Source organism: Pipra filicauda, unplaced genomic scaffold, assembly GCF_003945595.2.
Source record: "Pipra filicauda isolate LSUMZ 115617 unplaced genomic scaffold, ASM394559v2 scaffold47_size6085603_pilon, whole genome shotgun sequence".
NCBI classification, from domain to species: domain Eukaryota; kingdom Metazoa; phylum Chordata; class Aves; order Passeriformes; family Pipridae; genus Pipra; species Pipra filicauda.
The window spans coordinates 134,890-162,591 of record NW_024104620.1 but is presented as its reverse complement, the minus strand read 5'-3'; the positions used below and the strand labels follow the sequence as shown (position 1 = coordinate 162,591).

At 38.9% G+C, this 27,702-nt stretch overlaps 2 protein-coding genes across 2 annotated transcripts in view; one reads left to right on the top strand and one right to left on the bottom strand.

Annotated features, from left to right (window-relative positions):
- Positions 1-63: 63 nt before the first annotated feature.
- On the bottom strand, positions 64-20,324 carry ALG14 (ALG14 UDP-N-acetylglucosaminyltransferase subunit). Its single transcript, XM_027722754.2, has 4 exons — positions 20,140-20,324; positions 18,080-18,231; positions 13,520-13,642; positions 64-747 (listed from the first exon to the last, which is right to left on the bottom strand). The coding sequence occupies exons 1-4, from the start codon at positions 20,270-20,272 to the stop codon at positions 517-519; spliced, it is 639 nt and encodes a 212-aa protein (XP_027578555.2). The 5' UTR covers positions 20,273-20,324; the 3' UTR covers positions 64-516.
- TLCD4 (TLC domain containing 4) overlaps positions 19,816-27,702 on the top strand; it is a 35,474-nt gene continuing 27,587 nt past the window's right edge. The window contains exon 1 of the mRNA XM_039386315.1: positions 19,816-20,835. The gene's annotated coding sequence lies outside the window, so the exon portion shown is untranslated. The remainder of the gene's footprint in view (positions 20,836-27,702) is intronic.

Here is a 27,702-nt window from a genome sequence, read left to right as displayed (position 1 = left end):
ATAGTGGTTTAATGCTTTGGGGGGTTTGGAAGACTGTAGAGTACAAACTGTCATGAAGCCAACTTAATATAACTGTTTCCTTTATACTCTAAGGATTCACAAGGGACTTCACTGCTAGCATACAGGAAATAAAGTCTGTTGTGCTAGAAAAAGACTTTGTTGCTTACAATTTAGAAAACACAAAGTTTCCTTAAAGGAAATGTTACATTCATACAAATTCCCATATTTATTTGTAGACAAAAATTACCATTCACATAGCAGGAAAACTAGATGAAAACAGAGACAGCATTGACTTAAAAGCCATTATGGAGTATTGGTAAACAGACCTAAATGACAGCAATAAACTCAACTACACAAAAATTTTACCTAAATGTAGATATATCTTTATTATTGCCTCATTTTCCAGTACCAGCCTCATTTCTTAATAGGAATTCTTGAAAATAAATTGCTACATGAATGCAATTCTTCAGTGAGGAGCTTGCAGAGTTTATTTTAGGTAAAGCTTGTCTTCTGTTGTTACACGATTCGACCAAGATATACTGACTTGGGATATTTTTCCTTAAGATGAGGCCACTGAACGATGAAATAATCTGAAAAGTAGTAAAGAATCTTTCCAGACAGGGATAAAGTCTCCACACGGCAGATGCTCTCTACATATACAATGATTGATCTCTTTATTCCTAGAAGGCCAAGAAGAAGAGCAGATATACAGACAGGAACACATGTTCCTGGTCCATTGCACAATATCTAAAAGAGATGAAACATATTACAAAAGTAAACCATGAGTTTTTCCATACAGTAAAGAATTAAAAATGTGCATATTCATTCAATGTTACATTTACACAAAAAATATATTTCCAAATATACTGGAAAAAAACAGAACAAGCAAGTGAATATGAAAAAATGGGGGGGGGGGGGTGTAAAGAAAAGACATTATTTCAAAGTAGTTGCCAAAAAATATTTATTTACATGTCATGGAGCTTCGATATGGCACAGTTAATTTCTATGAAGGAAATTCCTTGGGTATATAACTTAAACAGTTTCCAGTCTCAGTCACAGCTTTGTGTTGTATCAGTCATGAAATCTATGCACCTAATAAGTTGAAAGAAGTTTAATTAGGATTATTAAACCTGAGATCCAGTTATAAACCTCTTGAACTTTGGCTTAAGTCAGCAGAACATTTAAGAGTTCATGAAAAATGTGCTGATGAATTAGGACCTTCACGAGACTCTATCAGCTGATAAGCATGATTGGGTTTTATTTTTTATTTTAATAAACATTAGTAGATAGTTACAAGCATACAGAAGGAAGCTGTTTTGGTAAAAACATGTCACATCCTTATAGCAGAGGATCTCAAATTCACTTATAAATGTTAACAGTAAAAGGAAGTACTCTTTTAATTTTAGACATTATTCAACTGAAAACCAAATTGCTTAAAAGTAAAAGGTTTAAACCAGGGTACATTAGGCACTCTACTTGGTATCAAAATGGATTTCAGGCGAGGAATTTCTTACTAAACTTAAATACTACCATGTAATCAGCACTTTTCTGCACAGCTGGGGTTACATGGAAATAAAGAGTTCTTTTATAAAATCATGGCTCTATATCCTATAAACTCACTTTTTTTTTTTGTTCCAAGTTCACCAGCCTGTGAAAAATATTATACTGGTGGGGAAAAAAAAAATCTGAGTTTCTCTTTCAGGGCTGTAGCAATCATCTCAGAATGTTTCCTTCCCAGCTTCAGGGCAAGATCCCACTGATAAACTGGCTGGCAACATCTTGCCTCAGTTAAAAGGGGTAACAGCTTTGGTGCTTCTGAGTTCTAAACTCTCTCACCTATACTGTGTCTCTATCATAGCCCCAGAAATCTAGCTTGGGGATGTGATGGCCATACTGCTGTTGGTTTCTTATCAGAATCAACAGAATGTAATACTATTTGCAAAATTTTATTGTTGATCTTAATTGAACTATTTATTCATGCAAGACTTGCTGATGTTTTCTCAAAGTCCCTTACAAGCAACATGCTGCACACGTTTTTAATCTTGGAATTTTAGGGTATCAATGTCCACACATTCTTGTATTTGGAACGTGAAGCGGTGCACTGATTTTATAATAACAGTTATATAGCTAAGAAGCAAAGCAGCTGAACACATCAACTTTGCATACTATTTTGAAACCAGAGGTTTCAAACTGTGGTTTCAAACCTCCTGCTGAGCCTGACTTCAAGTAAATCCATGGGACTTTAAACTCTACAATCTGCTGAGAATGAAGAAGCTGTATTTTATACATCTGTCTAGGTGAGGAAGGGCATAAACCAACCACACATGCTGCCTTTTAGCATTCCATAGTAACTTTTCCATACCTGTGAACTAAACCATGTGTCTAAATGCACACACAAAGGTAAATGCCACAATGAATTCCAAACTAAGTGTACTCACAAAAGATCATGTAATGACATAATGGTAAACAGGTCTATTTGCAAACCTCTATGTAGCTCTAAAGGCCACATTTAGCTGAGCTGCTGTTATTTTGCTGAGGCGCAAAACAGAAAAGCAATAATCAAAATTAAAATCATAATAAAATACCTCTCCTATATCCAGGTTTTGATATAATGCACTCAATTTATACTTTCTACTGACTAACTTGTAGGGTGCTTCTCAAATGCCCTTTGATTCATGGAAAAGCACTTGCATGCAGGGAAAAGGATCAGGAAAATTATGGACTTGGCATCTCTAAAAAACCATGATATGATCATAACTCATGTCCTCTGCTCTTTCCCCTTCCACACATACCAGTTCAAACAAAACAAAGCAGACGTGGCTTTATAGGATTTATGTATGCCAAATGCTCATAAAATACTCTGATTATAGATGTTGCTATTCCAAAATGCTTGGATTTAGGAACTGGCCCCTGAAAGAGACTCTGGTGTAAACCTGCTGAAGCCCACAGACAGATAGGTCCCTATCTGAATTGGGGGGTCATGATCTGTAAATCAAAACTAGTAATCAATCTCTCTGAACACTAAAAATTAACCTTCAGTTAACCTTCAGTGCATGTCTAGAGACATGTCCTACCTAGAACTGGTGCAGTTGCAATTGCAGTGGCAATTCCCCTCCAAAAATCTGGTCTGACCAGTCCTACTTACTCCCTCTCACACTGTCAGTAGGAAGGGAGGTCAGTGTTCCTTCTGCCTGGAATCCAACATCACACACTCTTCAAGGGATACAGGGGAAACTTCTGAGAAAATAAATATGTACATCATAAAGAAGAGGAGCCATTGCAGAACTTTAAGCTAGAAATGCTACTGTTCAGCTTCTGCCAGTATACAAACTTGCTGACTGTGGAAAGGAACTGAATCATGTACAGCCTTCCTTAAATATGTAAGAGAAGATGAGCCGCCCAACTAGTGAATTTTAAAACACTATTCAAAACTAACTTTTGGAGAATGATTGATGTCTTACACCTTGAAAAGACCAACTTTTGTTTTTCCTCTCCAGCAGAATACAAGTATCTCTCAGTGAATCCAATGGCAATCATTAATATGTAGGGAAGAGACAGGCACCTATTGGGCAAGAAGGGACCAGGGTCTCTACAAGGTCAATCATCTTTTCAGGGTGTTTCCCAATATCTATTTACTTTAGCAACAAGGCTGCCTGTAGAATATTTGTGTTGCATGAGATATGTCTCAAAAATCTCTGGTTTATTTGGTTCAGCCTCCCTTAAGGAGGCAGCAGAAAGGGGGAAAGAAGGGCCAAAGACAATTTTTGTGTCACCTTTGAACTGCAACTGCCCAAAGACTTTCTTGGTCACTGGGCTATCTGACTTTGTTGCCAACAAGTGGTAAGGGATTGTTCCAGAAGCCAATGCTACAGGTCTCTCTACACCTCTAATGCAAAGAAATACCCAGCTCACTGCTGAATTGGCTCACTGGCTGCCTGGGGTCATAGCTAGGTCTGTAAACTAAGTTGTACATACTAAAAACCTCTACCAATTCCATCTAACCAGAGTTTAAACAGTACAATAAACTAACCAAGCTGTATATTAATGGAGGTTTAAAAGTAAAGGATCAGAATACAAAATTTCTCTTTAGCTACTCTACAAATCTAATTTCATTTTAATCACTTTCATATAAAAATCAAATAGTTCTTGCTTTTATGTTTCAGATATTTTCCACAGCTGTCGAAAGAAAATAAGCTAAGCCAGCAGTCTGGCACACTGAGAACACTGGCACATGGCACCACTGCTGATAAAAGCTACTTCAGAGTTGGTGAATGCAGCACTGTGGCAGAATGACATTTACCAGTGAAAACACTGAAAGCAGAGCTCACAGCTTCACTGGGATTAAATGTCAGGCCACTGATTAAAGCAAAAATGAGTAAAGCAGAAAACTTGCAGTTTTTCTCATAAATACGTAAACATACATTTGCTGTATATCTTCAATAAGCAAGTGTTTAAGTACTGATGTTCCCAAATTACACCAATCAAAGGGAGGACAACATAAGTCCCCCCAAACTTAGTAGAAAGTGGAAAACATGTGTGATTTGTTTTGCATAAGAAATTGTCAACACCTGCTGTTCTCCTTAATGACTTCTGCAGAGATTGGCCTTTGTTACCTGGGCAAGAGCAGAAAAACTGCCCAGCTTCCTGGGGCTGGAGAGGCTTGTGGTGGGATGTGCATGTGTGAACTGAAGACTACTTTACCAGACATGGAGCTACCTCCTGGAGCATATTCAGGATATTGCTCAGGCCTCCTTAGTTCTGGTAATGCTCCCTACTCTACAGTGCAAAACAACTGGAGATATGACTAAGGGAACAGGAGGTGGTGGTGACAGAGAACTACTAAAAAAGGCAAAGGTAAGTTGAGTGACACAAAGTGTACCCAAACTGGGTTAACCGCATGATGTCTGTATATCTGTGTAAGTCCTACTTTTTAACTGCTATACAATACTTATATTTTAACAATGTAGGGAAAAAACCCATTAGATATTCCTATGGTATAGGAACAATGAATGTTTTTGTTTGTGTGTTTCTTGTTTTGATGGGGAAAGGTGGCCATTTCTGTGGCATGAGAAGAACACAATGAGTTAATTTGTATTCTGCTATGTAAATTACAGATTCTCATGAGCTCATCAGCCCTTGCTTCTTTTTAGTACTATATTACTATTTTAAAAACTTCACACTAACGCCCTGTAAGGTGATGTATCCAGCTGAACATTTTTCCTTCGCTACAGAAGCTGCTGTAATCTGGCTTCTTGGTTTCAGCTGTGCCCATTTCTTGTCCCCATAATTCGCAAAGTTTCCCTTGACTTCTCAGTGTATCCTTAACAATCCTCAAATCTGTGGGAAACACCAGGGCAAGCATTATACCCCTGCAGTTCTGGGGCATGCTTTTTCAATGTTGGAGATTCTTTAATGGTAAAATTAAGCTCACAAAAGCATCAGTAAACAAATCTCAAATTTTAATTATAACTATATTTCCCTTATGAGCTCATGAACAAGATGCAAGCCTGGAGAGTCAAGAAGCATGGGTTGTACCCACAGCTCTGCTATGGACTCACCATGGGATTTAGGGCACAGCACTTGCTTTCTCTCACATCAACATTTTCTGTTTTAACACCTGAAAAACAATAACATTCCTCACATCAAAATTCCTGTAAATCGTTCTCAATAAAGATCTCCAGGGATGGAGAGTATTGCTTTTATTAGTATGTGTTTTGATTCAGTAGCATACATTGAGAATAAGATAAAATGTACATGCTATTTTGTCTTGAATAGATTTTTTTAGTATGTTAAAATATAGCAGACCCTATCTATTAAGAATCAATTTCTGGTAGTTACTTTGGTGGCAACAAAAGCCTGTATGGCAAACAGAGAAAAATTGTTACTTTTTTCGTAAATTAGTAACCCTAAAAGGTTTCAAGAGACACATTGCTCATCCACACAGAGATACTGCAGTTATAGAAATAACTCTTTCAGGGTAGATACATTTAGTAATCAGAAAAACAAGAGAAACGTGAGAATTTGAGAGAAAGGGATTTCTCCTTACCCAAATACTGAGTGAGAGTGTTCTTGTTAAAGCTTTTGCTAGTCTTGCTATTTAGCATATCTGAAAATTCAAGTTTTGAACCTTGAGAGAAACTAGCTTAGAATTGTTATGTTTTTAGGGTTTAAAAAAAAAGCAGGAACCTTTTTCAACAATTCCTTATTATTGCTATTGATGGGGGAAAAGAAGAATTTCAGGTTCTGTTTGAACAATAAAACTAAACTACCTACTGGTTTATTACTTTTTGAAGAGTGAAGATCTTATCCAGTTCCCTCCACAACCTGTACATAAAACCAGGTAAAACTTCACACCCTATTTTCTGTTTGAACTTAGCTGCAGAATGCAAGATAGGCCAAAAAAAACCCCCAAAAACTAGCTGTGTAGTCTGATTAAATCAGGTAATTAAGGTAGAAATCAGGTAATTAAGGTAGAACTGAATTATACCTAGGTACACTTTTATCTTCTACTGTCTAAATCGCTTGAATCGTCAGGGGTGCAAAAAGATAGTTATAATGTTCTACATCAACAGCTTGTGTTCGGGCTGGTCAGCAGCTTGTAGCATTTACATGAAAGCCTTCCTTGTCCACCTCTGTATTTGTTGGTACAGTTGCTGTTGTTATTATCATACATTTACACAGTAAGTGAGGTGCTCTTCAAAACAAGCAGAGACATGTGTGGTCCTACAGGCAGCTTACCTAAGCAGGATAAATAAGATCGGTGAATGCCAGAGTGGGGAAGAGAGAAGTGGAAGAGCAAGGACTTAAATTAGCACACTGTGCAGCTGGGTTTCTAATGTGTACTTTTTTTTTTAATGAGTATTACTTGCATCATGGAATGAAATACATTGGGAAGCATCACTAACTCCTTCTCTTTTGCAGCTCTTACTTTATAAAGGTTTGGGGAGAGGGAGACAAAAATCCTACCTAGTAGATTTTTCTATGGGAGAAAAGGAGAGCTTTCACAAAACCACTAGGAACTAGATGTAACTACAGAATTTAATTGTAACAGCACTAGGCATTGTCACTTCTGCCTTTTAGGCACTTAGTGGCCTGACCTAGAGTTACCAGCCCGTTGTCCTCAGGGGCAAGAGACAAGGGAACAGGGCCAGCTTACTGTGATTTGCATCAGCATCCACATACAAAGTAGTGAGGGAAGCTCCTTGTTTCTGGATTTCAGCAGAGCACAGGAGCTCAGCTATGTATGTGGCTATATGACACTGTAAAGACTTGAACCAGCTCAGGTCTGTTTCTGGGTATGCCCAAGGGCTTTACTGATGAAGAGGAAAGATAACTGGGGTCATTAAGAGCCTCAGAAGTTAGGCAATAGCTTAGTGAGCAAAGGTTGAGAAGCTAGATTTGCATGCATAAAGAAACATGCAGGCTTTAATTTATTAATATTTTTTTTTAGTTAATCTAACCTTAGGCACCCTGCTTAACTGCCCCTGTATGACAGGTGGCAGGTCTGTCATTTGGATTAAAAGGATTTTGGAGTGGTAGTTTCCATTAGCATACTTCCGAGCCTAGTTGCCAAGTGTAAAATGAGAAACATACAACGAATCAATTAAAAGAAATAATAAATGACAAGTGTGAAACCAGTAGTACTGTTCAAGTCTATGGGAATGTTAGTGTTGGCTATTGAAACATCATATTAATACCCAGACTGTCAGTAGGACCAACAAAACAACCAGTGAGTCTTTTGAGAAACTGTGGGAGATGGATAGAAGGTTGGTTAAAAAGCAGATACAGGGTGGAGAATAAACTAACTCCCTCCCTACTGTGGTTTATTGCTGCTCAAAAATTGTACAAAGTAAAGGAAATTTGACTTTGTGTAGATGAAAAAGTTGGTCATAAAACAATTCTGTAAAAGGCCTTTGCCAAGTAAATGAAATGGTACTCACTGAACTACGTCTGTAGCTACAAATACTAGGTACTACCTGTCTTTCAGCAATGTCACCTTGGCTGAATCTGAACCTGACTACAGTCTCTTGGTCACCATGAGAAATACTATCCAACCTTTTAGAGCTTATTTACAAATAATTTTTATATTTCCTGGTATAAAAAGTACTACTTTTTCTAGTAGCCCGCTTCTACTCAAAAGGAGAAATTAAATCCGAGGACTGTTAAATATACTCATATATATTAGTAATAGTGGCCTAAAATGAGCCTTTAATTGCAAATCTCAATGTGTCTTACATTAGTCAAGCATTCATTTAACTAGAACTTGAAAGCAGTATTTTAGGTTAGCTAAACATGACATTTTATATGTACATAAAACATATCTCAGGCTACTGCCTAAACACTGAAGTTGGCATAGCAAGAATGCGCATCAAATTCCTGCCTGAAATACCTTCGCAATGCAAACCCTGGAGGTGTTGGCAATCTGTATCTCATACCAGTGGTTAGACTGAGCAAGACTGTTACGCTTCATAACATACATGGAAGTGTGACCAGGATGTTCATTAGGTTCACGATGAACCTGATAGCTGATGAGTTAAGACTCTTTTACGTCTAAAGTCTGCTTAAATCTAAGCTAAGAACTCAGTTCATCTTTACTAACACTTCTGTCCTTCCTCTGAAATGTAGTGTCTATAGCCATGTCTAATCAGCAGTCACAGAAAGACCAGAGCCACAGCTTTAAACCAACCAATTGGAATAGCTTTAGATGTTTATCTGTGCTCAGCGGGGTGATTCCACATTGTGAGTGCAGTGTAGCAGTACACAGCACACAGGGCAGAGGACCGGTGAATAAAACTAATTTTCATCAACACCAAGAAGTTAAACACAAATTTGAATAGCTTAACTTCGGGGTTTTTTGACTAAACAATTTGTGCCACTGAAGGTCTTAATCTCTTAATCCAATATTCTTACTCTTGCTTATTTTGACTATTTTGATCCTAGAACAACAACAGTAGGTCAAACACACTGTCAGTCTGGTCCAAAAGAATGATAAATTAGTGGTGAAAGATTCAGTGTGTAAAAGAATGCAGCAGATAGTCTTAACATGGCATTATACAAAGTTCACTTGTTATGAAGTGAATAGAGAAAAAAATGCTACCACCCAGATTTTGTAGCTTTCCACAAAGTTCCAATAAGAACCGTGATAGGGACAATAACTTGCTATTTGTCACAGTAATTTCTTAGAGTGAGCTTTTGGGCAGGGCACAAAGGATGGAAAATCTTAGCTAAATGAAATAATGGTCTCTTTTCATTTAGCTTACTGTGTGAACATTTCTGTGATAAGAAGCTGCCTGTAGTCAGTTTAAGCCGTCAGGGGACCAGGCATGTGTGATGGGATGTGCAGTCATAAAAGAATAGGTAGATGGCTACATGCATGATGAGCTGTGCAGGTTTCAGGCTTCTAGAAAGAAGTTTTAACAAGGAGAGACTCATTCAATTGACAGCTGGTGGGGAGGGAGACAGCAGAGCTTGTTCTTGCTGTGCAAATGCAAACTTCTTACTACAGACTTCCCACAGGAAGGAGGCCCTAATGTGGGAGGACCGCCTTCTTTGCCTGATTTAACCCAGGTTTTTCCAAATAGCAGTGATCTGAAAATATCTGCTTATTTCAGGCTCTGTAGGGCCCTTAGGCAGTAGGAACTGCTGAGAAGTGTCCCCAGAAAAGGAATAAAGTCTGGTCCTAAGGGTCCAGGATGTGCAATCTACTAATGAATAAGGCTTTATGCAGCATTTCTGCACAGTTCTAGGTGAAATTTAATTATACTAAAGGACAACAAATCACTAGTCCAATTACATAACCCCTCTATGGCTGAAAACAAGGCCTGGATATAGTATTTTGTAGTTTTCTGCTGTGTGGTGGGTGCACATCCTTTGTTTCCGGTTCAAATTTCAGGTATGCCAGAATGACCAGGATAATCATGACCCAGACAAAGGGCTAGATCACCTGAAAACCTGGTTGCAGGGCTGGCAAACCAGCCCAAGAACAATGGTTCTGTAAGTAGCAAGAGAACTGAAGATCAGTTTCCTTTGAACTTGTATCTACTGACTGACTTAAAGCATATCATATAACTTAAGTTTATTCCTTCTTGTACATCAACTAATCCAGCAATTTTCTCTATCTTCGGGAAAAATCTTTGTGCAGCTTTTCTAATTTCTGTAACTAAGAAGGATTTGCATCTTTTCCTAGAAAATAGATCTTATAACATCTTGTTATGGTTTAATGCATCTTCTTAGCCTTTCTCTCAATGAAGACAATAAATCTCTCTTCTCTGACCAGCTGCCTGTTTTCATGGTAGGAATTTGCAGTCTTTGAGCTACAACTGCATGCTAAATCTGGCTGCAACTGATGAATGGTTTTAAAAGCTTTTCTGGGTGAAGGTAGGTGTAGGCAGAGTGTGCTGGCACAAGCCTTGCTTCCCTGGAATTTTAGGCCACTGTATAGAAAGCCTACCTAAGGCAGATCAATGTTGTAAAAACTGCCCACTATACATTTGCTTGCAAAACACCCTGACACTTATATTTCTATAATTCTTGGCTATAGAAACACAAGCTGATCATCACTTCTGACATCTTAATTGTTACTTGGTTTAATATCTCTAAAGGGACTTGACTTTGCAGAGTGCAGATGTTCGTAACTCAGAAATGGGCCTCCTAAAGATGATCTCAAACCGAACAGCTAAGCTAACATTTCTTAAACTCTCTGGGGGCCCATTTCAAGTGTGGGTCAGGTCCTGCAAGACAGCAAAGGTCTCCTGGAAGTTGTTCAGTTCTTTCTGAACTCACTATCTTGAAGAAGGGTTGGATGGAACTGCTTTCTCATGCAAAGTAAACCAAGAAGCTTTGCCAGAAGATCAGTGTGAGATACAAAAAGGGACACAGTGCTCATGTAAATAAGCACATAGCAAGTAACTCCTGTGCAGCTTGGTTTGCTGTTTCCCCTTTCCAGCTATTTTCATTCTGCAGATATGCAAGTTATGCCAAACTAAGCTTATCTGTTCCAAACCTTGCCTTTGTGCACCTAATGGTTTCAGGTTCCCTTCGCAGTACTTCTCTTGTCCTACATTTCTTGAAAACTGCAACTCTTCTGCATTTCTCTAGCTTTTGGGTGCCTGGAGAAGACTTTAGTCATTCCTTCATACATACACGTATTTCTGACAAGCCTAAAAGCAAATGTAAGGATTTGGGGATCATTCATACATACAAATGATTTAGAAGCAATTCAAAGTTGTCTTTCCCTCCTGCAGTTAAACAGAACCAGTGTCTAGACTGAAAATGTACAGTACCCATAAGCTCTGGTGTTTAAAAATATGAAGCTCTCAGCATGACGTAATACTGTCCTTGTTTCTAAACTCAGGTCTTGATTTCCATGCCAAAAGTTACAGATGAGTACTGTGAACTTAAGCATTTGTCCCAGCCTTTCTAGTTCTTTAAACTACTAAGCATTGCATTTTGCCAAGGGTAGGGTGAGTTGCAATTCCCTGCAAACCTTTTTGTCTAAAGGCAATTAAACACTACCAGTTGCTTCACATACCACACAGTCTTTTCACTGGACATGTGAGGCATTCTAATCCCTGAATCACTCTCCTTGGATAAGTGATTTAAAATCTTTGGAGCTCTCTGAGTTTCTGTATTTTACAGAATTCTGAAACTAAGATATCCATACAAGTAGTAGTATGTAAGCAGCTTTCAAGTGCTGTAAGATTTGGCATAATGCCAGAGATGCTTCTGCCAGCTACTATCGTGGTTGATAATTGTACCTGAGAAAAAGTAACTGGGGACAACCTCCCCTCCAGCCCTTCTCTAATCATGGATAAAGACTCTTTGGATATCATTTTGAGTCAGTGGTTCCCTCGAACACTACAAAGGGCTTAAAGGCCTTGCTAAAATGTATCCTCAATTTTACAAGGTTAAGTGTTTTTTGAAAATGCTAGTCTTTTGATAGCTTATCATAGTTTATTAACTCCAAAACTATTTCTAATAATTTTATGTGTAAATCTCACTGTCACCTTAAATTCCTTTTGTAAACAGAGAGTACATGGAATTACATTAGTAACTTCCTGCTTCCTACAAGCTACACGGTGAGATTTTTTTTCAGTCAATTTCTTTTGCAAGAAGGAAAAAGGTACATATACATTAACCTAACACAGTGGTATAGCAAAGTGATTATTAAATATTACTCACATTTGCTCTGTCTGCTTCATGTAAACAAACTTGACTATTTCCCCTGCCCCAACTAAAACCTCCGTAAAAAGAATAATATGGCATCTTCTCCTCTCTCCCAACTTTATCTTTTCAGAATAGGTTTGAAAAACACTAAATGCAAAAAAGCTACTTCTGTTGTTCTGCACAGTAAATTGCTTGGAAAATTCCAGCAAGCAAGTAGCTTTTGATCTGAGAGGAACTGACCAGTACTATTGAAGCCAATGAGATCAAATTATTCACAGCAGCCTCTCTAAACATTCAGAATACCACAAATATACAAAAGCCTCTTTAGAATTAGCCATACAGTTCACAGTGGGAGTTAAAAAAAGTCTCCTTACAAATGACCTCTGTGGGTGTCAGATGCTGCTATGAAATTATGAAAAATACCTTGTAACTGCATTAGTCTTTACACATTTCATAAAATATTTAAAACCTCATAAAATATTAATTTGAAATTTTGCTAAAATAAGGCTTTTTTAAAAAATTCAAGTTTACATTACTGATTCCTTCAGAGTCTTTCAGGTCTAGCAAAAAAGAAAAATACCAGCTGTAACCAAATTTTCTCTAACAGAATTGTAAGACTTAAAACTAGGAGTCCAGTGCGTACCTTTTGCACTAACACAAAATTTTATTGATTGGGTATCTCCATTTTAGTTCTACAGTTTGACAGCCCTGAATGCTTCTGACTTGTTTAACTCTGTGGAATATTTTTAAATGAATGCTGTAATTAGCATGAGAGTGCAGTTTTGTGAACAGCTTGAAAAGTTACCAAAGTGCTGAGGAGTTGCTATTCAGCAGTGATGTTTTTTGCCATCAGATGAGATAATTAATGTCAGTCAGCCAAAAACTAAATAAATATGCATTGTAGCTCAAAAGTCCATGTAAGCACAAGAACTGAATCTGTATATATTTGTGCTGGTCTGAACCTGTCTGTGCCAGACTGGTCATACCATTTTAGAAGCAAGTCCAGCCAACAGGATAACCGGGATTTCAGGCATAGTTTGTGCTGTTGCAATCCTAAAGAGATATTATCAAGAATAGCAACTTTGTTTTTGCTAGTTCTACCAGCATTAACAAGGAAATGACACACTCTGATGTTACTTGCAAACTTTGAGAGGGAAAACTGGTATTTGTTGCTCTAATTCACCAGCAGCGCAACCTGTTCTCTCTTGATGTATTGCTGCTACATTTAATTTAATATTACAAAATACTTTTCCTGCGAATTGTAAATCTAGAGCATATGAGACAGAGTCTGCAATGTGTTGATATTCCAAATGCTTTTATGATGCTGATTCTCAACGAGTTGAAATTTACCTACCAAATCTGGTTTCAGTTTGTTGGTCAAAGGAAGAGAGTAGAGTATGGAGTATAGGGTTGTTACCACAGAGGAGATCCAAGACTGTCTAACCTCACGGCTTCTGGGAATGCGATGAAGGGTGAACTGGAAGAGAGCACGATAATTGGAGCTGTTACTTTTCTAAGAATGTTTTTGTTCCTGCTATAGTGTTACTACTTCTGTCTGTGCCAACCTTTTTTATTTTTTTTTTTATTTTTTTTTTTACATCTAGTTTGGAAATGTTTGGGTATAAGAGCTTTGCATAGATGCCTGTGGTGTGATGCTTAGCGCTCCTGGCAATAAAGTAAACACAAATACTAGAACTATATACCTGTTGTTTAATCCCTTCTCAGGTTACTTTAAAACATTCCCAGCGTCGCAGCCAGCCGGGCGGAGGAGCTGCCCCGCGGTGTGTGAGCCGAGTGCGGCACCTCGTGGGCACCGCGCCGCCAGCCCGTCCGATCGCACAACCCGCGCACGGGGACTCTGCTGCCTCTCGCCTGCTTAAACCCTTTGTGCATTTACAGTGCAGAAAATGCAGCTGCTCTTCTCAGTTAATGCCCGGCGAATACTATTAAAAAATGTAAAAGCAAATATCGCTATCCTTTAAATGAGTACCCAGTGAGTATTCAAGAGATATGCAAGATGCATATTCAAAATGTAAAACATTTGCATAAAGAGGAAAGAACATCTTATTATTAAATTAAAAATAAATAAATAATTTTTCTTTGTTCTTTCCCTAGGAAAAAGTAAAGATTATTTACTGCGTAAAAGATATCAAATTAATAAAACAAGGATGTTTGCTTCTTGTCTCAAAACACTGTGAGCAGGTAACAGCAGTTAGGCTACCTGCACTCTTCATAGGTGGCTTTTACTATGATGCAGAGGAGCTACACATAAAAACTACACATAAGAACTAGTGCTATGTCAGAAGGCAGTCCTTATCCTAATGATATTTTTGACTGTTTAAACGAAAGACGAATATAAAGGCTGCAGTGCACAGCTCAGTGACACTGACACACTGCTCATGTGGACAGCGGTCCTTATCTCACTTCATCGGGGACAGCAGATCACTACCACTCCAGAACTTCTATTGGGAGTGAGAAACACTAAATACAGATACTGAAAGTTGCCCAGTTAGTTCAAATACACACTGCTAATTATTATAGCTTAGTCCTGATAATTTGTGCCCCGGAAAGATCATGTTAACAGTGGCTGTACAGTAAACACAAACTACAAATCAGTCTTTAATAGCACTAACTGGGACTTTTCTAATATATAAGGTGGAAAGAATAAAAAACCCCCAACGTTTATAAATACAGACTGTTAATTTTCTTAGCCAAAATTAACTTGTTTTGTTGTGATATGTTTCTTTAATAGCTGTGATACCAAGAGGCATTAACAGATGTTATAAATTGTTTTTCTTATGTTTTATTTGCAGGTGTTGAAACTCTGATTGCATTAGTCTGACAACAGAATATGGAAAAATAAACATGCCCCCTGCTCCCTATTCAACCGTTTCTGGTTATCACTGCCTCTCTGTTTCTTAAAGCTTTGGAAGAGTTCAGGAGATAAAAAGAAATGCTGTAAAGGGAGTTTAGACCCTTGCATAGTACTCAGTCCTGGAAGAAATATGGGTATGATAAGACAGTTTTAGGCAGATTAGGTTTCAGTGGAACTATTCAGACGAACCTTCACTGTAAGAACGGTTTTAAAGAGTATTTGACAAAAAAAACTGCATGTGATTTTCTTCATCATTAAAAAACCCTAAGTAATTACAGTAAAACTTGGCAGGGACCCCAAACAGTATCAAAGAAGAAATTTACTTGTAGAATTCAAGTAAGAATCATGCTGATTTTATCTATTCTTTTTAAAAAGCATGCTGGAAACTTTAATCCTTTACCTAGTTAATATTGGTGTATGCAAGCATGCAAGGAAAAGCTGGTGGAAAACTGCAACTGCTGTGAATTATTATAATATGGTCAACTGAACACACTGCAATGCTTTCACAGAAACTGGGTTTATACAGCTCTTTTTCACGCTGAGAAACAAGATTTCTTAGCATAGTCTCTCTCATGAAACAAAAAATGGAAACGTATGGTCAGGAGAAGTTTATGCAAAGGTTAGTTAATCTGGTTGCTCAACTCAGACATGACAAAGGGGAATATAAGATCCAGGGAAGAATTCATGTTCATCAGCCAACAAATCTAAGTTGTCCTTCTGCTGCTAGAGTAGGCTGACAGCAACTGCAGCAGGTTCCCTATGCTGAGCATAGAAGGTTCCCTGAGTAACAGCTCTGGGGGCATCCACATGGAACAGTTGTGGTTACAGGCTGGGGGCAACAGAGTGATAGCAGGACCAGAGACTTTTCATAGGAGGCATTTTGGATTTCTTTTTCTCAAGTGACTTAGTAGGTTGAGGTACAGCATTTTTCTTCTTGTAAGCAAGATGCTCATTCTGGATTCTTTTCCTTCTCCCTGAATACTGCAGCTGTTAGAACTGGGCTAGACCACAGATTAAAAAGAAAAGTATTTGTGGGGGTTTTTTTACATTATAATTTTCTCTTACATCACTGATTTTCTGTTAGGTCATTTCTCTAATTTGTCTTCCATCTGGTCCTTATATCTGGAAAAATTTACTTCCTTGACAAGATGAGGACGGGAATAACCATGTGTGGAAGCATTCAGACTTCTCTTTCTATTCAAAGCTGCAAGAAACTACAAGCGCATTATTTTTAAATGCTCGATGATCTCCAGCATCCCCAGTAACAAAACACATCCTATGTGCCAGTAGCTGAAAGCATACTCTGAAAGTTAGCAAATACATGTTATAGGCATGTGATCTTTACTTTCCAAAATTTATCTTCCATTTTCTCTCTAAATACTTTTGCTCAGTGGAAAAAGAATGGTCAAAGGAAAATGAGCATCTGTTATCCAGACATCAAACTCATATGCAGCCAAAAATATTCCTCTGGCTTTCAATGTTAAAGGAAAATATAACTACATGATCTGTTAGCAGTTGGAGGGGGTATAAAAGGGAAGTTGCTTAGCAAAAACAAGTGAACTAATGGAAAATTATCTTTTAATACTCAAAATATGTATTTTTAAGAAATTTAGTAATTTAGGGTTGGACATTTTTCAGGTAAGTGAATATGACTGTGTGAATGGCTATTTAGCAAACAAGAATTCTCAGAACAGGAAGAACCTCTGGTTGCTTTACTAAACTTTCATCCTCAGTGCACAACGAGAGAAGAGACTGCCATGCTCAATTTGAACTAAATCATCCCCACTTGATCTGGCAGCTTGTGGGCTTCAACTTCCAAGGTGGAAGTGGGGTAAGCAAACTTAAAAATGTCATTGCCAAGTGAGCCTGTTGCTCACCTTAGCAGCAGTTGCTTTACAGTAAAAGGATTTATTCTAAAAATCATTGGTACCAAGTTCTACATCCTTTTGTCCCAGTAGCACTGCTGAAGACAATGCAAGTGCACCGTATGAAATCGACACCATGTAAATAATTATTTTACTGTGTGTTGTACTGTTTGCTCAAAAGGACTTAAGATTTTATCGTTAGAACACTCACTTCCATTGTACTTATTCTAATTTCTAAATAAAAAAATACCATCTTTCTACTAATTTCACTGGATGTCAGATCACACTTTAAGTCAGCAGTCATGATGCTGTCTGTTAATCATACAGCAAACTAGCTCAAAGCAAGCAAATTTTTGATAAAAAGATAAACAAGATATTTTAATGATTTTTTTCATTATTTTTAGGAGTTCAGCATTTGCTCAGATCATCAGCCACAAAACTCTGACATTCAGAGGCCTTGCATGTCTTTTAAACACGTTTAATATTTTATTTTAAAATACAACCAAAACACAGTCTAGAAAGACACAAAACCAATACAATTTCAATTAAGGTTTACTTACATAAAACATTTTTATATATGATTTATTTTAAAAAAATACATTGTGTCCTCGAGGGAAATGCCAAATTAAAAAAGAATCTGCCCCACCATATTTCTGACCCAGTATCTTTATAGCTACAAATAACATTTCAATGGCTGGCTGATTTACAAAATTAAAAGAGATTTATTTTCAACATGTTTTTCTTGAGCAAGAGACAGCCTTCTTTGTACAGTCACTTTCACTACGATTATGTTCCCTCATTAGTTTAAATGGATTAACATATAAACAGGAGGTAAAGACTGTTTTAAGAGAAAGTAAGAAAGGTGGTTGTGAAAACTGGTAGCAAGAACAGCATTTGCTATTTTTAAGTAGATTTACTTTGCATTTTCAGTGTCCCTCTAGTACACCAATAATCAATGGTGGTTATTTAGCTCACTTTTAGAAACATAAAACCCAGTATCTATAGAATGGCACTCTAAGCTGAACTTTAGTGTAAGGGATCATCAATACCTAGAAAATCAAAAGCACTTGCTGTTTGTATAAATATCCTTTTAAAGAATCACTTCCAAATTGCCTTGAATTAGAATGTCATGTTAAGATCATTTTACCTTACACGAATATATTTAACAAGTTACCTGTGATTTGGGGAATGTTTCAGCCCTTTTTTGTTCAAAAGAACGTATTTTAGCTTCACTCATCTTATCTGAGTCTGCAAAAACATAATGTCTAGGAGAGTAGGACTCTGACAAACAGCTAAGTAACCTCAGGATTTCTGTTGTGTGCCCACCTGCAAAAACAAAACAAACTGCAATTAGTGTATGGGAAATTTTGTACCTTTCCATTTCTTCAGCTGAATCGGTCACTTTTCCTTTTAAAATGTGTTAGTACTACTGCTTTCAGTGATGCTCTCCTGAGAGTAGAGGATTCAATCAGAGGATGATTAAGACTAAATGTTTAAATAATGTGGAGATAATGCACTGAAGCTGTACTGATGGATGTTTTTCAGCAGGGACTGTACTATCCCAGCTCATAATACCGAAATCAACTGGGCAGCAGTTTCACTCCCAGCCGCTCCAGCGTAACAGCCTGGTGCAGACAAAACAAACAGTCCTGCTCCCGCGGGGCGCTCTGACCACTGCCCTTGAGCAGGTGTTCACAACCTTCCAACTGCAAGGTCACTTGATTCAGGGAGCTAAACTGGCACCAAACTGGAGAGGAAGTACTAATTGTGCTTTTTAGGGGGCAGGGTTAATTTTTTTGTCATTTGAGCTTCCTGAACTGCAGCTACAGGGATACTGCAACAGGGAAAGGGAGAGAAAGAAGACTGTGTGCACAGGTGAAGTGGAACGGGTTCACCTTTTATCTGTTGGACTGGATCAGCTTAACATCAAACTGCACTTATGCTATGTGCATAAGCATTTACTGGACGTGTTACTTTGCTGGCAGCTACAGACCAAAACAGCAAACTAAATGTACTCCTACTACCTCCTGCTGACCAGGGTCACCAGGCTCCTGAGAGACCTGTTACACAGGTGAAGCACTCGTGACTGCCGAACGATTGACAAGCAAGGCAGGTGTGCCCTTTTACAAATGAGAGTTTGCCACCTTTCCACACAATTTCATGCTGTATTTTTCAAATATGTTTGGAGGTATTTTCTTGTGAGCAACGTTTGTTGAAGGTTTCACAAATTTTAATGCAATCATCTGAGCATTCACATAAGAGTAGGAGACTCCTACTTAAAGTCTCAAATAGCCTTGAACATTATATGAATCTTAACTGCCATGAATTATTTCACCTGGTAAGCTTATATATAGGGAAAGTACTCTTTTAATACAGACAAACTAGATTCCAAAGGACTGAAGGAAAACAAGCACATTTCCAGCCCTAGTGGAAGTAAAGATGACTTGAAGAATTATAAAACTGCCAGTGAAACTCAGATTGCAGGAAGATCCTGAGACCATTACTCAATTAGTTGGTGCACAGAAACCATAGGGATACTGATGTGATGAAATCCAAACTGGCCTGGATTTGTCAATTGCAACTTTTCGAATTAGTTTTTTGGGGCAAATTAATTGCCCTGCAACTTTGGGGAGGAGGTAACAAGGAGCAGTAGATGTGTGTGCCCCCCTTAGCATGGGGTGACACACTTGCACAGCTGTACTGCCTCTGACGGACCCATGCGAGGCTTTTGAGAGTAAATCACAGGAACGTGGTTTGGGTGAATTACAAAACGCCACGTATGTCAGGGGTGTGCCGATCGTTGGAAAGCCATGCCCTGCACCACCATCAATACTTTTTCGTCAGCAGACTAAGCAGCTGCACAGGTCAGTCCTGCACCAGTTTATCGATACACTCGGGAGTGACTGGAGAAATGCACGTGCTGCCGGAGGGAAAGGTTCTGAAACACGGACGAAAAAGCCCCACATGAAGACGTAGCCTAACAGTTTCTCAAATCGAGCACTAAAAAACCCAAAGACAGGCGGCAGCGCGGAGGAGGCCCGGCCCGGCCCGGCCCGGGCGGGCTGCGAGAGCTGCCGTGGAGGAACCATGGCACCGCGACTATAGCTCCCGGCATGCACCGGGGCCTACCGGCGGGCGCCGCACCGCGCTGCATGCCGGGACTCGCAGTTCCAGGAGCACTGCGTGGCGGCTCTACGGCGCCATCCACTCCCGCTGGCGGCAATCCCCACTCACCGGAGCCAGCCACCACCAGGAGACTGAGCGGAGGTGTCCGCCGGCCGCTGCGCTTCCTGGCCACGAGCGCCAGCGGGACGAGCAGTAAGGGGAGGAGGAGGAGGAGGAGGGCGGCCGGCTGCAGGAGCTCCATGGCGCAGCCGGGGCCGCTCCGCGCGGAAGCGGCGGTGGCACCTCCCCCGTACGGCGGCCGGCGCGGTTCAAACCTCCTCGCGCGGTGAACGCGGTGGGGGTGCCGGGAGCGGTGCGGGGCTGAGGGCGGCAATAAAGTATGAGGGGCTCCCCTTGTGCGGGGTCTGTGCTCGCCGAGTGTGCGGGGTCTGTGCTCGCCGAGTGTGCGGGGTCTGTGCTCGCCGAGTGTGCGGGGTCTGTGTCCCCCGCGTGCCTGAAAAATACAGCATGAACCTGTGTGCCGGTCTGTGCTCCCGCCGTGTGCCGGGTGTGCTCCGCTCTCCTGCGAGCGCGGTCCCGGAGCTCCGAACTCCTGCGTGCGGGAGCGCGACCGCGAGTGTGGGCAAGAGCTGGCGCTCCCAGGGCCCTGCAGGGGCTGCGGTCTGCTAGAGGAGGTCGAACTGTCCTAATTCACCTGTAAACCGAGACATGCGTGCCGCAGCATGTGTCTGTCATGTGGCTCCTCTGGCACGTACAGATTTCTGCATCAATTTGCCCGCGTGCGCAAGCATAACACCGACCCAGGTACGTATGCTTGCATGCAGTTGTAATTTTCTATAATGCATAAAATGAAGGATATTAACATTTCAGTGCCTGTCGTGACTCTTGTTTTCACTCATTCCAATACTTTAGCTTTTTATTTCAGTAAGAAGCGTGGAGCAACAGATCAGCACTCTTTTTGTCCCTGTCAGCATCCGCTCTTTGTTGGGAGATAGCGATGATTCAGCCACCGGACTAATCTCAGATGAGATATCTGTTTGCTAGAAAGAGTAAGATATTGCATTTTATGATTAGGAAAGAGTTTGTTCATCACTGTTCTTAAATTATTGCCAGGGAGCAAGGCCATCCTTTTGGCTGATGAATCAGGAGTAATGAACTCTGGAACTTTATGGAGCGGTTTGACACCAGTGCTTTATAGGCTGAGTTGTCGCACATATGAAGCGTGACAGCTGTGCACTTGTACCTCAAGTGCACAAACACAATAGATCAAACACATTGCAATTCTGCATCTGCCTGCCATGGTTTCGAGGGCTGTTTTTTCCCTTCTTATTTGTTCTAAGCAAATTGGACTTTTTGTATCCCTACTGGCCTTGGAAGCTGAATGTTTCTCATTTTTAACAAAAATATGCCAGTTGTGGGTTCCAGTGGTTATTGTGTAACATGCAATTAAATGATACGTGTTCGAGCTATCCTTTGTCATCTTAGGATCTGAAGTGAATCTTTCTGATTCACACCTTGTAGTTCTACAGATTATGTTTTTTTTCTTTACGTCAGTGTAACATGTAATTTTGCAGTTGTTTTAAGCAGAGACTATTAAAAACAATATTACCATGGTAAGCTTGTCTTCCACCCAAATGAGTAACCTCACAAACAATATTTCACTACCTAATCGTTGTTGACATTTTGGAGCAACAAGGTTTTAATTAATAGTTCTGTTGATGATGCATGAATTTTAAAAATTCATTTTGATTTCCACTTAATTAGCTACATAAAACTAATAAGTAGGGACAATAGAGATGGATGTCTGTCAATGACAGAAGAGGAAGAAAGTACCACAGTCCCTTTCAGGACATAAACTACTATGTTAAAATAAGCCAGTAAGTTCTATAGACAATTTAAGTATTAATTTTGACTGTGGTGATCTTTTCCCCGCTTGTACTTTCTTCAGTGAAAATAATGTCATTGATGTAGAATTTAGCCCAGGTTGCCACATTGGCTGTAGCTAGCAAATGTTTTATTTAAGTTGTTTTTTCAAGATTTTTCAAGATCTTTCCTTTGCTCTTATTTTTTCCCTACCATAAATGTCATAGAACTGCATTTTATTAGGCATTTTATTCCAAGAAACAATCCTGGAAACAGTGGCAAGGAGTGACATAAAAACCTTCAACTTCTTATCTCCTTTTCATGTTATTTCTTCTGTATGTACGTACTTCTCCTTCCAATGCAAAATTCTTCTGCAAAGCTATTTGGTGAAATTAAAGAGAAACTGACCTAAAACCAGTAAAGTTGGAAGTTTCTGTTTGGTTGTTTTTGTTTTGGGGGGTTTTCTTTTGCTATGTAAGTTATTTAAAAACAAGAGGAAAAAATAAGAATGATACATGCAGGGAAATACCTGTTCCTTGGAGTAGAAAATTGAGAATCTGAGAAATCCTTGGATGTAAAGCAAAGTTGCTGACATTCAAGGAGTCTAAAAAGCTAATCAGTGAGTTTGCCTCATAAATTCCTACAAGTGCTTGAAGTCATCTAACTCATTGTTAATGCTGCTAGAGTAAGGGATTTAGCTTTCAAGTGGTAAACACAGAAGATTGCAAGGCTTGAGGGGAGAGTCAGAGTTTGGTAAGACAGGTTAAAATAACTAAAGACTGAAGCAACAACCTGCAACCTAGTTGGAATAAGGGTTTGTGGATTTTTTTTTTTTCCTTGGTGAAAATTGAGCAGAGCTCATGAAGATCCCACTTGCAGCATAACACTGCTAATTATACCTTTTCTCAGTAGGACATAGGTGTATTTGTGTTTTTTCATCACGGCAACTCCCTGCTCGCTTGATATGATGTTCTTGGACATGGTAGACTTGAGTCTGAAGTTGTAACAGGCACGAATCAAGCAGTTGCTCCTACTCCTTCAGCTGTGCCGTGTGCTCCGCGATTGATCTTGATCCATGAAGTGCCTTGAGAATTCTTCATCTCAGCATCAGACTTCCATGTGAAAGTTCATGTGAAAAGCAGTGACTCTCCCCAAGTTTAGCACAACATGGTCACGTTAGCTAAGTAACGTGAAGCAGGTGAAGTACAGGACTACTGTGAGGAAGGCAGGGACTAGTGCTGGATCCTGCTCTCCAGTTTGCAGATCAACAATACTACAAGTGAGTGTGTGACCTGCACGTTTGGGAGGAAGCAGTGCACTTGGTCCGAAAAGTCATTTGTCAGAAGGTGATGCAAGTGCAGTAATTACAGAGGCTGCCTCTGGTACCTCTGCTACTGTTGCATGAAGTTAGCTTTGAACTTCTTTACTGGAGGAGAAATAAACTACGCTTACTCTAAATACTTGATCACTGTTATTGAACTGAAGCTCTTAAATAGGAAAAAATAGGTGTAGTATTTTTTCCATGTACTGCTTGTGAGACTGTTCCAAAGAAAAACCTGCTGCTACCCTTTTTAATATTAGAAATGCAAGCTGCATCTGGAAGACTCTAAGAGTAACATTATCATGAGTGTTATAAAAACTTTTGTGTTTGGGAAGGAAAGGGATTTTTAATTAAATCAGTGGACTAGACCATTTGGAATCAGCTGAGTGACATGATGAAGCAGGCAGCTGATAAATACATAAGCTACTGGCTGATCTCACTTGAAGGCAGAATTAGGATGTTGTCAGAGCCAATCTGGCAAAATTTGTCCCTTTTAGCAGCAGGTACTTTCAATTACTTTGGGCCCAATGCAGTTTCACTTTGTATGAGTCATCAGAATTATACGAATGTAAGCTTAGAAGTCCTGATTTGTATTTGTAATCAATAACAGCTGTAATAATATTTGTGTTAATGTTGGAGTTAGTGCTGTGCTTCTTGGTATAATGGCACTTGTATATAAATTGTAAATTATGTCTTGTTTAGACACAAAGATATAGCACTTGCAAACACTTAAACCAATGCTTTTGCTAAATAGTCAAAAAAGTGGAACCAAATTCTCCAAATCATGAGACTTTTTCCATTGTAAAAATCCTAAAAAAATTTATTTTTTTTCCCCATTCACATTCACTTTAATTTTCAGTGACAGACAGCAAAGTGGTTGTGAGTTTACAATAACTCAATACATAAGGTATCCTTCCCTCCTACTATTTAAACATTTCCCTCTTGTTGGCAATGTTGTTTTCTGCATATAGTCTTTGGAAGTGGGGGAGGAGGTTGTTTTTAAAAATTTGTTTGGGTCTAAATACCATGTATGAATTTAGAATCAAAGTACCAATTTCTAGGGAAAATGTTTTCTCTAATAGGCATGAGCCATGGTGCTAGCAGATGTTTCTTTAACCTGCTACATCTGAGAGCATGTCTGGAGGGCTGGTGAGTGTGGCTTTGATGACACAAGGTTTGGTAACAGTTTGGGTGCATTCGAAGCAAGAATTTTAGCAGTAGGCAGAACCAAAATTACATAATGCCACTTGTTGTAATTACTGGGTAGCATGTTCAGGGAGCAGTTCCTGTAACATAATATAAAATAATGCTCTTCTGTCTATTCAAAAGGCCAGGAGAAAGAGACTGCTGTTTTACTCAAAAATACTGAGTGTTGTAGAGGTCCTTTGGGTGCCTCAGGCCGCTCAGCCTGTAAAAATAAGGCCTTTTAAAAAAACATTCCTAAAAATAGACTTGAAATCTAATATTAATCTCCTGGAAATATATCTTCAGATCTGTAGTGTTAAATGAAATTTGCAGGGTACTCAGAGGTTAGACTGTAGAAGTCATCTACATATTCACTGATGCTTTTTGACTGGGGTTTTCCTGAGCTTTCCACATAAGCATTTGTAAGGAGGATGAGGAGAAATGGACATTTGTTTAGCCTTTCCTGGATTCCTGCTGTCAGAAAACTGGCTGTTGCTTGTGCAGGGAGGTAGCCTGGTCTCATCTATCAGCTTATTTCTGTGCACAGCTCTTCCTCTCAGATTGAAAACCAGGTAGTTGTGAGGCTGGTGCTGCTGTTACAGGTCATGTTCTGGATTTCAGTGCTCAGCCCTCAGGATTCTTAGGTTTGAGAAAAGGGTGTCTCGCCCTTCTGTGCTCTCTGCATCCTCTCTTTCTGAGCATACAAAATGCAGCAGAACTGACACCCTCCAATGTAAGGACAGGTTCTTGAGTTAAAAGTGAGGACAGTTCTCTGAGCTGTTTAGGTTTCTAAAGGTCTAGCATTGAATTAATGACATGCTGGAGCCAGAAGGGGCTGGTCATATTAAAAGAGAAGAGGAGATGTGTTCTGGTTTTGTTCCTCACTGTCTTTCATTTTCTTTTCCTCCCATTTTTCTTCTGTCTTTTCTGTATGCAGTTGTGTTTAAAAATATGTCTTTTATTGACCATTGTTTTGCGAATGCTGCCAGATATGGCTGTAGGTTTGGGGATTTAACCAAGTTCTATAAAAGTCAATTGAATGTAATGACTCCACTAGCTCTCAATGAAGATAAATTGAATTCTTCGTAGAGTTTGCAAGTGCTGCCAAACGTTTCTCATTTATTTATTTTAATTTCTGTATGTTTGTGTATAATTCTTGCAACACAAAATATTAAAATTTTGAAATGTGAAGGTCCTTCTACTGCTTCCATCTCTTAGTTAAAAATATGTAAGATGTCAAGCACAGCAAACCCTGTTAAGAAAAAGCTGACACAGTTAAAAGTCCAGCTATGGCCAATATAACTTGCCTTCTGCACTGTACTTTAACAGTCTTGAATTATGTGATAACATAAAATTTAAAACCAGATACCCCTCACTTACATTTTTTTCATCAACCACAGGTGATGTGTAACACTGTTCTCTCTATGTTTGACAGTACAAGAAAAGAGTGTCCCTGCCTATATTACAGTTTTAATGAATGTCAGGAAATTATAAATCATTTGCATTAGTTACTGTGAATTTAATGCATTGTTAAGGTATCAAGAGAGTTAGCTGGTCGATTCCCGTGGCTGTGAATTAAACAGTGATAATGAGACAATTAGTTATGATATTAATTATTTTGCTGAGTTGTGATTAATATATTACTGAAAAGAAAAAAAATATTACATATGTGGAAACATGAGTTTTTATGACAGCTTCCAATTTACTACCACTGACCAAAGTCAAATAAGTAATAGAAATGATTTCCAAAGAGGGATCTTAAAAGTGATTTTATACTCTTTTTAGAACACTTTGAAGAAAAAATATGTTGTTTTCTTGATTGTACCTTTTTATTTGAGGACTGGTACAATTGTAAACACAAGCAATTCTTAAGTAGCTAATAGTCAAGCCAAGAGGTTTCATAAGTCTTGATTTTTTATATTTTTTTTTTTTTATTCAATTGGTGAACTGCTTGTAAGGTATACTGCGATCACCTTTAAAGAGTACTGTACATGCAAAGAGAAAAAAAAGTTTGTTCAAAGTGAAACTGAAGAGTTACTGCCTTGTGTTCGTTACCTTCTCCTTTTGTGATATATTTTTGTAATTAGGAATCAGATAATGAGAAGCCTTGATTCCTCTAACTTCCACAGTGGTGATGGGGGGAAGAAGTACAGTGTTCTCATCCAGATTATTTATTTCTTGTTACAACATAAAGGAGTTCTTTAGGACAGATGCTATGCAAAAGTCAGATGAAATGACTGTCCTTGTTTTAAGACCTATTGGAATATGCATTTTTTTAAAAGAAAGAATAATTACACAAGGTTTAGAGCATTACCTGCTCCAGCACCTGGCTTCCACTATTTTTCCCTAGGATAACTTGACATAGAAGAGTTTGTTTGGTGCCCATTTGGCCTGTATACATGAGCATCAAATTTGTTGAATTCTGAACACCATGGACTTGCTGCATGATGTGTCTGGCACACCCAGTGAGTCAGAGAAGTCCAGTCCAACACTTAGTGCATATGTGTGGGGTACAGTGTGTCCAGAAGACACCTGACTTGTGCACTGCAGAACATGGCATTAGACTAGAACCTCTTGGTCTGCATATGTGCAGGTACTGCTGCTCAAGATACCTTGAATCATAAACTTTCCACTTCCAGCAGTGAGATTCCTGTTTCCACTGGGGCGTAATTTCCACATAGAAAAAGAGGACATTGCCAGAGGCACTCCAGATGTGTAATGTCCCTTATTCAGCAAATCAAATGAACAGGTGCTGAAATGTTGGCTCTTCAAGCAGTCCCAGTAGAGTTATCACAGAAAAATGTCTATGTTTACAATAAAATAAAAGTAAGTGGGAAACACTGAAAAAAAACCCCCAAACACAACCAAGATATTCTAACTCGTGTATATCACAAAGCAATTTTTCTGCAATTTGTTTAGTTAGACAGTATGTTTGATGCAATTTACAAGGTGACTTTTCAAACCCACTTAAAACATTTGCATTTTTATGGTGGAATTCTTTCACCTTAGCATTTTTTTCATATATATACAATTAGCATATCATATATATCACAAATACAAGTAGGATTGGTTTTGTATTTTCCTTATTTTTAGTTATTCTTGGTTTTATATTCAGTATTTTTCTAGTATTTGTAGATAGCTGAGTAAGTCAATCAGAGTGAGTGTTACTCATCAGCAAAAATGTATGGTGTTGAATAGTGTAATTGGAAGTAGAAACCTAAACCAAATTCCCCCCTTGATTTGAAAGGCAAGCTTTATTTCTGCATTTTAGCACCAATGTATTTAATGTAGTTTCTTCTCTT